At 29.8% G+C, this 17,249-nt stretch overlaps 1 protein-coding gene across 1 annotated transcript in view; it reads left to right on the top strand.

Moving 5' to 3' along the window:
* Nucleotides 1-17,249, top strand: part of LOC143190185 (opioid-binding protein/cell adhesion molecule) — a 417,428-nt gene that overhangs the window by 243,571 nt on the left and 156,608 nt on the right. Inside the window, exon 3 of the mRNA XM_076394333.1 lies at nt 7,062-7,259. Coding sequence (XP_076250448.1) covers nt 7,062-7,259 — 198 coding nt within the window. The remainder of the gene's footprint in view (nt 1-7,061; nt 7,260-17,249) is intronic.

Here is a 17,249-nt window from a genome sequence, read left to right as displayed (position 1 = left end):
CCTTCCAGCAAAGTTTTACGTCAGTTCCGAGATAGTTATTGACGTTGTTGCAATGAAATGATTTGCATATTAGCCAAATATCTATTTTTTGTAATTCTAGGAATACTTGTAACTCAACGTAATCCAGTTAGCACCGCAAATTGCGATTGACTGTATTTTTAAATTCTTTCAGAAAAAGATCCAATCAAATTTTCCGGCTTGTCCAACTTATCGTCCTACTTACTATAAGTTTTAATAACAATTCGTTGCAACCGTTAATCATTGCAACTTTTGGTGTAATCAATTATTTTTTATACACATTACATATTATACATATTACGTTTTAACGTTTTAATATACGATAATTTAACCTCAAATAGTATGTTAGCGCTGTGATATAAGTATTCACATCAAGCAACTGTTAAACAACTTGACAAAACTATTGTCAATCGGCTATTATTTCACATCTTTCAGGCAATTCAAGATTCCATCTCGAAATAAAAATGTATTTTTTGAGGTTTTCCGGCAATTTAAAAATAATATACCATAAATACGCATGAACAGATCCATTTTTTGATATTTTAAGTAGTGATCGTAAGGAGTAAATCCGAATGTTTGCTAATATGTATTATGTTTTCACCGGCTTTTAAGATGTGGTCAAGTGTTATCATGGTGAAAAATTATATTGTTGACTGTTGTCATATAAAATAGCATTGCTCGTATTCTAGCTATTTTTCTCTATTGCTATTGCTCTATTGCTCAGCTCAAATAAATATTGTCTTTATCCTCGTGTATATTTAAATCCTCGTCTTTAGTGTCTAACTATTTTAGTGGTGATTTTGACAAACCAGTATTGACATGTTGAAATCGATGGGTCATGGTTTCCATAAGTTTCACACAGCATCCGATGATCTTCAGTCACCTTTCTTATGAAATTGTGATTTTGGTGAGAAACTGATCAAATATATATGAAATCCACCTAAAATATAGGATAATATTCGGGCAATAATGAAAAGTGTTTTATTAGCATGGTTTTCTTGTCAAATGGAAAACGTAAACGGCAAATGAAGCATTAAAGTATAATTATTCGTTCCAGAGTTATCAAAATGTATAAATTAAAGTTAATTGTTAATTGTCATTGTTTTAATTTTAATATTTTTTTTTTCTTATCTCTTGTTTACAGTGAAAGATTTTTTGGTATATATATATATATATATATATATATATATATATATATATATATATATATATATATATATAATTATAGAAGTGTTAGTAGTTGTAATACTAAATGCTCACTCAATGAAAATATCGCACTGTTGTCTTTCCTATTAAATACACTTCACTACACCATACAAAATCAAACTGTTTGATTATTTTAAGTATGTGATCAACAATTGTGAAAAATTATTTTTAACGGTGTTGCTTGTAAAAATGTCCATTATTTTAAAACGTCACATAATGAAAGGGATTAGAAAAATTAAATAAATTTGCTGTATCATCAACAAAATAATTTTAAATTACTTAAACATCGTACTCTGTTTCCAATTCCATCCTAAAAATTGTCCATTTTATCTGACCTATGGATAATTGATTTAAGGTAGCTTTCTTAAATTGAAAATATGTTGGACACCAACAAGAGCGTAATATATTTTGATACATATATATATATTTATATATATATATATATATATATATATATATATATTTTGCATACCATAAATATCATTCAAAATTAGTTTTTCATTATATCCAGCCTATTATTATAATACGACCGTAATACCCATTCAATTTACAACATCCAATTCTAGATATATTCTAGATATATTCAAAATCTATTTAAATAACCGGCTGCATTTAACTAGATACAAATTAATACGGAGCTGTCGACCTTTTCCCACTGAAATCTCTTCAGTATTAGAACTCCATTCATTACATACTTCAAAGGTCTCTCATTACGTCACCATACCCAATCTCCCTCATATAATTCTATTATGCTCTGCGAAATATAATTTAGATGACAGCTCGAAGCTTGTTAATTTATACCAGAGAACGGTTGTTTTGAGGTTTTAGATGTCTATTTATTACAATTGCTCCATTTATAACTATGTTAAATTTCATTCTATGACAGACATCATAATTACTCTGAGAATTTACTGAGTTATTTGACTAAATAATAATGTGTTTTATAAAATGAATTATTTAATATTTTAAAGTATTTGATAATAATTAATATTTAATAAAATTAAATATGCCCAAGAATACATGTTTTTATACTTTTCCAAGCCAAATCGTGCTTCATATGCTATGTTTGATGATATATGAGTTTTATCTTTTGTTTTAAAGAAGAGTTACATATATCAGTGGTATAATTATTAATGTTGGTGTGAAGCCTAGTGTTGGTGCCATCATATAATTTTAGCAAGTCGTAATATATCCATTTTTAAGCTATTGATTCATTGCCAAGTTCTTCATATATTTGGGATGGGTCTGAGATGTGTTGTAACACAGGGGATAGACAACTAACATATACACAATATTTATTTATTAATAAGATGTTGAGCCACCATTTGCTTTTAAATCGGCTACAATCTTTCGGGTAATGGATTCGTAAAGTACCTGAACAATTTCAAACAAGATATTGTTACATTTTTGTGCCAAAATTTCCGCCAATTGTTGTATTGATGTTGGAGATGAAAAATGTACTCCTCACACTCTGCTTTAAACTTATCCGTAACGGTTCAATTATGTTGAAGCCAGCAATTGTATTGACCAAAATATTTGGATACAATAAAAATGTCGATGATAGTGTTTGGCAACAATATACTGGTAATAATAACAACTTTATCATTGACAATGTCGATATAAGCAGGAAATCCGGATGGTAAGCTTCTTTTTAGATTTTCCATGTATAAACCCGAGCGTTTGTAGAAAATAATGTAAAAGATGATTCATCGGACCATACCACATATTTCCAATCAAGTGTCCAGATTTTGTTACCATTGTGCCAATTCTTTAGCAGGTTACAGTTGGCGTTCGTTATAAATGTTTCGCAATCGTAGTCTTTCCATAAATGTTGGCTTTTTGGAGCTCCTGTCATACTTTTTTTACCGATAGAGTATTATTTTGAATGAGCGTTGAGTTTTGCTATGAATTTTTCCGCGGTAGCTTTATGTTGTCTCGTCACACTAACTGACCTCCAACAATTTACCCACTTTCGAAGTCTAGGAGATCACATTTTATCGATCGCTTTTTTTTAGCCATCGTAGAGCCAATAGTATAATACACTGAAATGTAAGCTACAACATTTGGAGCGTAATATGAAAAATAGAAACACCTCGCACTATTTGCACGGAAATTATGTTTTCAACTTTCGTAGGTTTATTTTTAAAGCATAATAAAATAAAAACCGTATTTAACAAAACAATATAAAGTAATATAACATTTTAAATAAATAAAAATAAAATAAAAATATATATATATATGCTTTTTAACAATAAAACCAGTATATCAAAACAAGAACCGATACAAACTTTTAAAATTTAGTATTTTTATTTTTCAACATTGGAAAATTGTCCGTAGCCGGATTTCTTTTTATATCTCGATCGTGAATTTCAAAATATCGTTGATCCGGATTAGCAGACAAAAAGAAATCCCGGAAATTGTTTGAAAAACTATGTAAACACCCGCGTAATCAGCTCCGGGTTTAATTCATTTAATCAATGTTATTCCAGTTTATTTAGGACGGCGTAGCCAACCCGTTTTTCATCAAATGTCGCCATAACATACGTGTGTTTTTTGTTCTTTGTTTGTTCCGACTATTTTTCAAATTTTTAGCGTTGGATGCTGGGGTTTACTTTAGCTTAGTGAGGATGGGATCAAAAAATATCCAGATATTTTCAGTGAATCACGAACACCACGCGCATATTTAAATCATTTATGTGATCGGAATTTAAATGAACACAAGAATTAACATTTATTTTTATAAAAAGTATTTTCATATTACGTATATTTAGTATATCATGAGCTTTTACTATACCATACTTATCGTTACTTAAACGCTTAATTGCATTAATCAGGAAACGGTGTTGAAAACCGTCATCACAAAATCAATAATATTGAAAAATGAACAAAGATAAATCACCAGAGCTGATATATTAACTGAATATATTAAATGCTTGAATATATTTTCAACATTATGATTAGAAAAATGGATACAAAAAATAATACATTAATCAAAATATGGAAGACTGTATGTTGACTATATGTTGGCTTGGCAATTATTCGATCATGAATCGATTTTACACAGCATTTTGAAACCGTATTGCAGATAAACTATGCTGCGCCGATCCGAACAAGTAGAAATCAGAAAGATTACGTCTCGTGAGTACGCTACATGCAGTAAAACTTTTCATTCAAGCTTCAACAGCGTATCATTCATTGATCAGGGTTTTCGTCCAGCAATTCTTGCAACTCTTTGAAATTTTAGGTCATCCTGGCAGTTTGTTGGCATAGACATAGAACTCGCCAGTTTTATATCGTTGCGACTGAAATCGGCAATCGAGATATGAGGGAGCACTACCAAATGAACAATACTAAATGGAAAATGTCTTATGTAGAATTACTTCAAATTCATCAAGATGCCAGATAATACCTAATAATAGATATTTCGAAACGATATAATACTCGATTGAGTTACCAAATTTAACACATAATTCACATATAATTGTAATACCTTAGTTCCGTATCAACGCTTCTTATCAAGGTTTTACTAATTATAGTGCTGAATAATGTTTTTAGTCGACTTAATCTTTTGGTTGGTTTTACAGATTTTAAAATATTTGTGTATCTTCGGCCTTTTTTAATTTTTTAAATTTTTTTAATAAAATTTATTTAAACAAAAAAATAATTAAAATGTAAAAAAATAAGTTGATCTTAATATCATTAAATAATATTGGCATTAACAAATGTTTCACTTCGTCAAAAGAGCACAGTAAAAATTATTTATTCTTATGCGAATTTTTATATTATTAATATTACGTTATGTATTGTTCTTCGGTGTAAAATATTTATCATTGAATATTAATCTATTCAATGTCTTTAAAGTTTTTAAAGCTGTATTGCTTAAAGCAAATTTGAAATACGTTTAAATTATATATGATATAAACACATTGAATCAACCTAAATTTTCCAGTAAATCTCCCTTGAGTAAGTGGTAAGTTTTTCAATTATTTGTAACTCTACCGGCAGCTAACACCACAGGATTTTAATCCATTTTTTATTGTGAGGTAAATTTTGTTATTTAGTACTTTTGAGTCATTTTAATGCAGATTAAATAATATTTGGACTTTGACTTAATATTATAACATTGTATATGTATATTTTTTCAGATCATATCATTTTCCATATTTTATGTAAAGAATGGGACATATTTATTGCTCTATTTGTAATCATAAGTGTGTATTAAGTGCTTCTATATTACCCAGTTTATAATAAATAATCCTCCAATTTACATTAATCCTCATTCAAGGCATTAACTTACTAGTAAATAATTATTATGACAAACTATATTTAAAGTTAGGTATTAGTATAAAACTGAAGTAGTATTTTTACAATGTTAAAATCCCCCTTCTTCACCTAATATTACCATGAATCCCTTGAGTAATATTTATGAAATTATTTGTAAACTTCGACAATATAATTAACTTTTATATACTTAAAAAAGAGACACTTGAATAAATAGGATATAAAAAAGACCATAACAAAGTTACCATAGCTGAAGTTTGATGACAATTAAAGCACTAATAAAAAAGTTTAATAACAATCGTAAAAAATAAACTGAACACATAAAGAATATATAGTTAATTAAAACAACTTTAATTTTTAACGCAATATTTGTAATTACCAATATGTATTAACTAAAAAATATATTATATGTATGGTATTCTGGTTTTATTTTAAATAAAATAAAATAGTCCAATGCTGAACATGTAGGTTTTAAATGATTTTCTTAAATATTGTTTTCACTTCATATACGCAATACTTGTTCATTATGCTATTGTTCTAGATATGATAGGTCAAATTATTATTTATAGTGTTTTATCAAACAAAGTAATAAAAGTAATTTATTTATTTGTTATTGTATAGAAAGGAAAATATACATTTCTTAACGTTCACTAAGTAGAAATAATAATTAATAAATTTAATAGTTAATAGTTAATTGCATTTGTATTTTTCTATAGATTAATTTGTATTTTACTTTACTATTTGTAACTGCATACTCTTACTTTTATTTTAGATTTTCTTTAGTTTTAGTGTCCTTGAAAATATTATATTTAATAGCCTTTGCTAATGTTTAAAGTGCAAGTACTTTCCCAGTAAGTACTTATATATTCACAGTACATATATACACACACAGTACAGTACATATTCTTCCTCGATTTCATCTTGTCAATAACCTGCCATGCTATTCATTTTAAATGTCAGTGCATTAATTCTATGCTATTTTCATCATTTATATGATCTCTCTATTTTTCTATAATTCTATATATGCCTAAAAAAATTAATAAGAAAACAATATTGCAAATATTTTTATATATATTTTGTTATAAAAAATTATATAAATTGAAATGTTATAATTATATTATTATTTTATTTTTTTATTATCTGTCAGAAATAGATCAGTATATTTCCAAATTTAATTAGTCCCCTCGAAGTAATAACTTCATTATTACAATTTTTGAAACATTTTTTTTGAATTAGATTTGTTGTATTTAAAATCGTGTTCGAGTCAGATCGAATCGATCTATTTATTCGAGTTTACACAATCTATTAAGACAATAAATCTATTTTACGGAATAGCAAAAGATGTGACGTAGTTAGAGCAGACCCCTAGAGAAATTGCAGAATATTTAGAGTTAGCTCTTTCATGAAAATTAATTTGTCACGAACAAATGCTGTTTGAGGAAAAGCAAGAAAACATTTTACTTTCCTAAATTTTTAATACTCAACGTAATGAATATCTTTATAAACTTAAAAAAACTTTAAATGCCATAATTATAATGATACTATCTATTTTTCAGGACCTTTTGTGATCGTGTGGAAACGGGGGACAACTCTCTTAACTGCCGGTCAACAAAAGATAAGCATGGATCCTCGGGTTTCTCTTATCGGATACAATTTACAGATCAAAGATATTCGGCATGCTGATCAGGGTGATTACACGTGCCAAATAGGCGATGGTACACAGGGCGATCTGATACATACTATTGAAATTTTAAGTAAGTATATAGTATAGAGTATATAATAATATATAACATTATCATTATCATTTACAACCAACACTTTAATTAATACCGTTATCATGTTCTTCCCATACACTTATTTCTTTGGGTTGTTAATAGGCTTATTTTACAGGTCAAGCAAAATATATAATAAATAATGCTCTCTCTTATGCTACAGAAAATTTTATTATATTCAAAATATATGCCTATCATATTTTAGCTATATAAGAAATAACCTACTACATAACTTATTAACAAAATTTAAAATCACAACAATTTACAGAATATATTTATTAGAATTACATAACATATCAGTTGAATGTAAAACTGCCTTATACAAATTGCTTGTATAAAACAGATTTACACTGTTACCACAGAAACTCTAGTAAAATTAATTTAAAAAGAACTATTTTAGCGTCATATAACATTTACGAAAAATCGTTTTTCCTATTAAGTTTAAAAGTAAGTGTTGCAGAAAGTAAGACGAGTGGATAATAGATAAAGGCAGATTAATAGACTGTTTAGACCTTGCATATCATATATGGTAATTTCGATCTAGTTAATTAATTGATGTAGTTCCTGATCTAATCGAAATTATTGAAATTGATGAACATAAAAAGTGGTAAACATGATTCATTCCTACTTCTAACCATTTCATCATCTGTGTAGGAGGCAATACATTGATTAGGATAATTATCATTTTCATGACATATAGAGGGACACTATAGTAAGTGAGATCCTGTGTAAAAGATCTTAATCTATATTTTGAGTACTCATTCATTAGTCATATCGGATGGTTCTTCCCTCATTCAGCTGATTGATAGTCCACTGGGGCGTACTGACATTTTCCACATACTTAACACTAATAATTTGAATTACAATCTTCATCAGCACACTGTATCGCTTACGGTAATGAGACATCTAAATTGGCATGTACTTTATTTTGTAATCTTTAAATGATGGCTATATTAGACCAAAGGCTTAAGAATTGATTTGTTGTATTTGAGGCTTCCTTAATACCATCATTGAGCCCTCGTAGTATGCTAAGATTGTTGTATCGTCTGAATATGTTGTCACAGTAGTTATTTTTGTGGTCGGTAGGTCAGTCGTATATAGAAAATGCATTATTGGACCCAGTACACTACCTTGTAGAACTCCTAAATATATAGGTTGTAATGTAACAAACTCTCAAACTTCGTCAACATATGCTTTTAGTAGCTGAAAGTGCGGATGTATGAGATGCTTTTGTGCCATGCTTTATCAAAATCCTGAGATAACCAGGCTGGGTAAAACCATATATCTTGTGATTTAGAGTCCACATTAAACAGTAGGTCCAGTCCAGATAAACACTAGTTAATAAAACAGAGAGTCTAGAATATAACAAAAAATATCCTTAGATATATCCCAATTCAACTTAGCGATATACTTTAGCATTTGGTTTTGTATTTATTTGGTTTACCAGTCTATGTATTTGTCCTAAAGTTCTGTGCTTATTATGAAAGAACTAGAATGATTTCACCCACTTTCCAAATGCTAGTGGAACATTCGTAAAATTGGATTAAATATAAATGTTATTAACTCTCTGTATGCCATTTGCTAGTCCACTATTTACTTTGTCCAGTAGCCAGGGGTTTTATGCACTTAATTGTCATCCTTATTATTTGTTTAACTTTCTTTAAAGTAATTTGTTTATAGGGTAGATCTATTTGAAATTGGGAACTTAAGGAATCAGTACTGTACGTCTGCTTAATTTAAAATAAATGCCTAAACCATAAGGCATATTCACCAATCACTTTTTGTAGTCCTTATATATAATTTATTTAATGATCCAAGTATTTTTTCACATACATATATTTTATAAATTAGTTATGTAATTATGTATCTATATATAAGCAAATTACAGTTCCTTTAAAAAAAATCATATATATGGCAAAATTACATATTCAGAATTACTATTAACATGTCCTATTACACAACAGACATATATGATATTAAAAGTTTTTTTTTGTTTGGAAAAATGGGGTATATATTTTACGATCCATCCCAAAAGAAACCCAACGCATCCAAGTTAAAAATATCGCATTAATAAAAGTTTTTTACCTCCGAGACGTAAAAGTCCAACTTTTTTCCGAACCTAACTTTTTCAACAACTACAAATTATTTTCTTTCAAAAATATTACATTTTATATTATTTCGAACATTGTTCAGGCAATTCTATATTTAAATAAACCCACTATAACTTCAGTAATGGAATATATGTAATTTTATAAAACTATAATAATTGTAATACAGAATCTGCTATAATTTATTGCAGAATATTTTTCGTTAAACATTTTATGTTCTAAAAAAACCATTATTCCATTTATAATTATTATTATATGCTGCTTCGTCAAATATATCAGGTGATGGTTAGTTAATGTCAATAAAAAAGAACAATCTGCTATATCCATCTGTACAATGATTGCTGTTTCTTCTATAACTTACGTTCTACTATGACTACGATTTCGAAATTCAGAAGAAATGCTAAAAGGATATTGCCATGTTGCCAGATAGAGAGACAATTTTTTTCCATAACTACATTTCCAAAGTTAAAAAATGACCATAATGCATGCCATCATCAAATATTTCAAATAACAATTTCAATAACAATTTCAAAAAATATACTTTACTAACTCATTTATCATTATGTATTTATTAATATTTCCTATATGTAATTAAAATAACCCATAAATGGATATTGTTTAAAACTTTATATTCAATGCATATAATATTTAAAAATTTAATAGAGAAATGGGTAATACAACAAATATTATATTTTCTTTTAATAAAATAAAAATTTTCTAAATATTTAAAGCTTATATACAAATATTATTTCACATTCAGACAAAAAAACTTCAAATCTACTTCCAGCTTTCTAAATTTACATTTCACAATGACAGAATCAATTTGTTTAAATATTATAAGGTCTGCTTTTTACCAACAAGGTTTTTATCCAGACACAACCTACTGCTTAACGTGGGCTCCGAACCACTGTCCTCGGTATTAAGCCTATCGACTGGCTAGTGACTAACCTAGAAATCACCCCAGAAGACATCCGGTCTTACCCAGCTTGTTTACTGGCGTGAGTGGAATCATTTTCCTTGTCGGATTTTATACTCTTGCCTAGGACAATCACAAATATTAAACAATCATAAACATAAAGTTACGAATATGCCCAAGCAGGATTCGAATCCGCGACTATCGCAACAGTAGGTTTTGCCGCCTTTACCACTGCGCCACCAAGCCGGCTAAAAATATATTACCTATAATACAATATTATACTTTAATATATAATGTGTGAAATTTTAAATATCTTAAATTGAATAAGAAATAGTTTGACAAATAGTTAGAGAGATTAGATAGTAGGAGAATAGTTACTGGCTCGGTTACTGTTATAATGCTCAAAATATAATTGGCCTTCTATATTTTCTAATTATATTTTATTAAATATACGCAACATTTCAGTTGTAATGAAATATTTACCGAACAGTAAAAAGAAGTTTTTGACTTTCGAATTATATTTGTAATCCAACTGTTCCAGTAGAATCAATAGATGTTTAAGATCTAAGTAGTAATGTACATAGATATAAATCAATTTAAATTTTTAACCAAAGCCTAAGACATTTTATTCTTCACACCAACTGAATATGACAAGCAAAATGAAAAAACTTTCTAACATTTACGACTCAAACGCATAATTCATGATCATGCATCTAAAACAAGAGCATGACTAAAACATGGCACCCTTACAATGCGGGATCACCTCAAGGGAAGTTTTATAAAGACACGATCTAGTATGTTTTATTCATGACTAAAAAATGTCGACCTGTAAGTCGATTTTAATTTTATTTTTTCAAGTCTTTTTTTATTCACACTATTGTCGATAAATACGTTTTCATTCGTAGAAATAAGTATCCTGGTCTTTAAAACATATTTCTTAAATCATCTAAGGATCATACATATTCAATTGTTTCACATTTCTTATCAGTTGGCCTATTTTATATTTCTTGTGACCTATTCTCTCTTAATTCTCCTTTTGACGTTGTATTTTAAATGTCATATATTATAATTACCTACGTTTAGTATTTACCCCAAATATATTATTTAAAAGTACACACCTGAGAGTACACCTGAGCATTAATTCTGCCGATTGGCGAGTAACTAAATTGGAAATCATCCCAGAAGACATTCTTTCCCAGGTTAGTTACTGACGGGACTAGGATCATTTTCCTTTATGGATTTTGCACTACGTACAATCACAAATCTTAAAAAGTTATCTACCAACAGCAGGGGGACCATCCTGTCGTCTTTACCACTGCACCAATGAAGCTAGACGGGTCTTATTGTTTGATGCATTACTCTATTAAATACAATGCATTAAAATTGCTTATTTATTACACAGTAATTATATTATAGCAATTTATAATCCTTGTCTAATCTATTAAATAAATTGTTAATTTAAAACACTATCAATCTAATCATTAAAAAAATGTTAAAATCTTTAGCATTGAAAATGTTATGCACCATTAAAATTGAATACTAAACATTTGTTCTATAAATATATTTTTTATTATTTAATTAATATATTGTTACTAGTCGTTTCCTTCTAACCTACAATTTGTCTTTATGCTAACTTAAATCTAGATATATAACTAGGAGGACCCATCGGCCCTAACTCAGTCTATGGTGAAATAATGTTTATACATGTCACTGCTGAATTTTTTAATATATGCACCTCACTACACAACACTATACAAGATCAGATGGTTTGGTTCTTTTGAGTCTATGTCCTATTCTGATGGTATCCAAAAGTTGCAATATTTCAATATTAGTATGAGAATGGAGTCTTTCCTCATGCCCCCTTGAAATTCTCTTGATTTCTTGAATGACTGTGGGTATTTGAAGGTCTCGATGTAGGTAATCAGTCTTATAGTATTTGGGTGCACCCACAATACCTCTCAGGACTTTGTTCTGAAAAATTTGTATTTTGTTAATGTTACTCTTTGCAAAACATCCCCACAATTAAACTCCGTATGTCCATATAGGTTTCAATATTTGCTTATATAACAGCAATTTATTATGTACTGATAATTGTGATTTTCTTCCAATTAGCCAGTGCATTTTCCTATATTTCAATTCTAGTTCTTTTCTTTTCTTCTTTATATGTTCCTTCCAGCGAAGTTTTGCATCGAGATTCATTCCGATATATTTAGCGTTGTTGCTATATGGAATGATAGTGTTATTTAATATTATTGGTGCTTGTACGGTCTGTTTATAGGTGAACTGCACATATACAGATTTACTTTCATTAATTCTTATTTTCTAAGCTTGTGTCCAATTATTTATATTGTCACTTACCTGTTATACCTTCCTCCTCTTGCGGTGTTAGCTGGATGTATGGTACGATAGAATGTATGTGTTTCGGATATTAGGCAAATATCTATTTTTTGCATATGTAGGAATACTCGTAGGGTAGCGTGATGTTGCTGGATTCCATTAGCATTCCAAATTGCTATTCGGATATCTTTATTTGCCATTTCGGGTTTTTGAGGCCACAGGCCTAATGTTTTTCATTTCTAGTTTTTCAATCCTTTCGGAAAAAGATTCGATCATTTTTTCTTGTCTGTCCAGATTTCCTATTAGTCATTTCACCATTAACGTTGTTATATTTTTTCGGTTGTTTCTTTCACTCATTGTTTCTTGAGGTTTAACGTGAGCTACTTTATTTCTCCTGTCTTGTAGTGTTTTAGCAACTACACATCCTCTATAACTTGCCGGATGCGTTTCATTGCAGTTTGCACATTTCGGCTTAGCTTCTTTGGGTTTTCTACACTCTGTGGTAATATGTTTAACTGAACATTTTACACATCTAGGTTCTCTTCTGCAGAATTTCTGTGAGTGTGTCCATTCAATTGGCATCTTTTGCATTGCGGTATTAAGTTCGATTTTTTTAGAGGTTCGATTTTTATTTCTACCCCTAAAATTCTTTTAATACCAAAAATGGTTTTTGTGTCCGTATCATGTTCAAAGGCTAACATAAATAGAGGTAATGGCTTCTTGTAGACTAAAATTTTTCCTTTTTTATTTTTGGTCTTTTCTTTTTTTAAAATATTAATCCATTTAAGCATTTAAGCCCCTTTTTGGTTTAGTTCTGCGATAATTTTTTCATTCTTAGCTGTTGATGGAAGCCCTCTTACCATAACTTTGATGTCTCTGGTTTGTTTGTCTTCATAAGCATGCTATTGCAGTTTCAACAACTCTACACAATTTATTATTTTTGTGAATGTTGTACGACATTCGACGTTCAGTTTTATTTGTCCATTATTTAGTACCGTTGCTTTGAATACTATATAGTTGGACCTCAGTTTTTTGTATAGCAAGTCAAAGTCGGTAACATTACTTACGATAATAGGGGGTGGCCTGGGCATTCTAATTTCTTTATTTTGCTCATTATTTTGTTTTATTTTTATTTGCTGTGGTGAAGATCCTGGAGAATTATTTGCTTTTCTTTTTTTATTTTTAACCGTTATCCAGCCTACTTCTTTCTGCAATTCTTCTTCATCTGTTTCGTATGTATCAATTGGACTGATTTTGTTGGTTTGGTGATTTATCATTTTGTCCTTGGCCTCAGAGCTATGTTTATTTAGTTGTAGCTAGAGGGCATTTATTTATTTTTGCATATTGGTTAATGCAATTTCAAGACTCTCCCGCGCCTTGACTTTTCGTTCATCCACGCATTGTAGAGTGCCTGTTCGTTCTGGGTTCTAATTGTGTTCTCTGCATTCAAAACTGCAATATGTGATACGCCTGATGTCGATGTTTCCATTTTATCTGTTTTTTGTGCAGTGTTCTTCTCCATATTTTTTATATATTGTTGAAATAATACTGTTTTTTTATGTTTCAAATTATCCTACGCAGCGTTTGTGGTCCAGATGTTGAGTTTTCGACCCTTAACGTTTTATGGCATTTTACATTTATTTTCTACGGTACTGACCTTTTTTTCCGATCACACTTTCACTTTTTCATCAGTCTATAAAATGTTATTGTCAGACTTTTTTTTAACGCCGCATTTGTGACACAGATGTTGCACTTTTGTTTCGTTTCACTGACCGTCTCTCCGAACAGGTCTTTACTCTGTGAAGGTCAAACGTCGACTGTTCTATAAATATAACCTACAATTGATTGCACCACTACAATAATCATTTATTACATTTTAAAGACATATTATTACATTTTAAATATCACATGTTGTACTTCCAAAAAAAAAATTTAGATTAACTCAAAATCTGTGTTTTATGGAGGTATACATTACATAAGTATATAAAAAATCCATCTATCAAAACTTTAACCAAAAAAAAATTCGTTCGTACAAAACAAAATCTAAAAAGGGGAAAGTGGTTTTCGGGCATGTACGAACAAAGCGTAGAATCCATGACCGCATATATAAAATATAGCTGTGCCTAAAACGCGGAGCTAAAATAGAGCACGTACGATGTGATGGGGACTTCGATGGATAATTTTGTTTAAAACGCGAACAAACACTTGTTATTTGCTATTTATGATAACAGCTTTCGGTGATCTCGACGCGGACTGAATAATGTCAACTCATTTAATATCACAGATAACTAACTATTATCATATTAAAGCACAAATATATTATAATGTGGGATATTCAATAATTATTATTATTGAATATCCCACATTAAGAAATACCGAATAAGAAAACAACTAATTAGAAATCATTATGTAATTAGAAAATAATTCAATATGTATTCCAAGCTAACCCAAATCAAATAACTACAAGTTTTTCAAAACGTGATGTTGAGGATGATTTTGAACACCCCAAGAATATGCCAACAGCAATAACTAAACATTATAGGTTTTTATTTTATGTTGCTCACTTTCTACGTTTTCCAATCTTTCTGGCAACATGCTGGTTTGCCAGAGATGCGTTTTTGAAATTCTTTAGAAGTCATAATTTGTATTCTGAACAAGCAGTAATCACAGGGCCTATGTCGTTTAATTTGTTCAATCGATGTCGTTAAACTTCCGCTGCAACAGTTTAATTATATATAAGCAGCACCATGTTAATCCCACAATTCGAACAGAAGCACTTTGTGGCTATGAATGTTCTGCTAATATTGATACTGACAACTCTATTCGACTACCACATAACTTTTGCTCTTGAGATTATTATTACATATCCGCTATTTATCACCAGTCACACTACACTTTAAAAACTTTTATTTCTTCGCCTGTCAAGCACTGAAATGCGATGTTGAAACATGTGATGTTCAAAATGGCAACTTTAATCAGTTCGTATGATAGTCATTTTCCTCTGTTTTCGATATTATAATAGCAATGCTCTTGATGGATTTCGGCTGCAGATTCCTTCAAGTCTAATAACAAAAGTATTGAATATGGAAATTATAACTTTGCATATTCCATAATTTGCATTATTACATATTAAATGATTCAATAATATTAAGCGGAAAACTTACGCTGCTTGACAGAATTTTATATTGATATATTAACACTTCGCATTTTAGCTAACAAATATCGTCAATCGAAATACAAGCACCTAATATAATATTTTTCCTGAAATTTTCGTGAAAGAGATAAAAAAGCCTTTAATTTATTTAGAAGTACTATTACAAAACGACACTGACGATTTAAATCTATTCTATTTCATTATATAACACATCCAACATAAAGAAGATACCACAAGGATGAACAGCTTATAATTCTAATAAAATTATTTTAGATTATCGTCTGTGCTTTCGTCGGTCAGTTTAACTTTACTGATCTTCTAAATGGCACTATTTCTACCCAACTTCCCAAGATACCCTATATGGAATGGTCTAAAACTGGAATGCTTCGAGTAACTGTGAAACAATTGCCAATCCAACGTAAACGTATCTTCTTCTCTTGACGCGACACTTTTACGAACCATTTTAAAACAATTTTTGAAAAAATATGTTACTTTAAAATACAATTTTATTTAAGAAAAGAAGAGAAAGACGACTTGTACAGCGATACAAAACGACACTGACGATTTAAATCTATTGGAATAAAAACCAAATTACCCATGTCTAGACGTCTCACTCAACACCATCATTCAGTTTAATATCAGCTCCCTACTTCGTCTTGGAATACACAGTTTTCGTAGCCATGCTCTGTTAACGCATTATATAATATTTATTTTATACTCCTTCACATATGCTTCTTCATTCAATTTTTATTTTCCCGATCGGCAAAACAGATACTTTCAAAGCCGATTTTTGAGTTTAAAAAATAGTCGAAAATCTAACGGAGCTAAATTAGGCGAATACGTTAGCTGCACTTGAGTTGTTCATGAGACAGTATGAGTAAAAATATTTCGTAAAGTTCCTATAGATCTAAAATATTAAAATATAAACAGATCTATTGAATTAGGACAAAAATAAACAAGAAAAGTTAGTATAATTTAAATAATCTAAAACAAACAGTTTTACATTTTCGTGTGCTGCAGTCTCGCTAGATAAAGTTATTCAATTGAAGGAAGTTCGTAAATATTCCGCGAAGACATGGCCAAGAGAAAAGTTCGTTACATCTTCCGTATTCCTTAAAATCGGAATTTTTCACAACATTACATATCAAACTTTTCAGCCACGCAACGAATTTTCTAACTTCATGAATTTAGAGGGAATTTCTTTGCATTTCGATTTCTATTCGGCACAATCCGCTTTTAAAAGTTCTCCGCGTCGACAAGCCGTGTAAAACGGATCTGTTCCGCACGATTTCCGACTTTATCAACACCGGAATATCTCGTAAATCCTCATTGAGTCTGACCGGTCACTTCACTTGCCGAATTTCTTCGGGAACTTCTTTTTGCTGAAATACGTGTTGGTTCGCCCAGGTAGGATTATTTGTCATCAGTTTTTCTTCGGCGTCAGCAAAACAAACAAG

This window comes from Rhynchophorus ferrugineus, unplaced genomic scaffold (assembly GCF_030347505.1).
Source record: "Rhynchophorus ferrugineus isolate W39M unplaced genomic scaffold, kcgeb_rfMv2 rfM2, whole genome shotgun sequence".
Classification (NCBI taxonomy): domain Eukaryota; kingdom Metazoa; phylum Arthropoda; class Insecta; order Coleoptera; family Curculionidae; genus Rhynchophorus; species Rhynchophorus ferrugineus.
The sequence above is the reverse complement of the archived record's forward strand: the minus strand, read 5'-3'. Positions and strand labels throughout refer to the sequence as shown.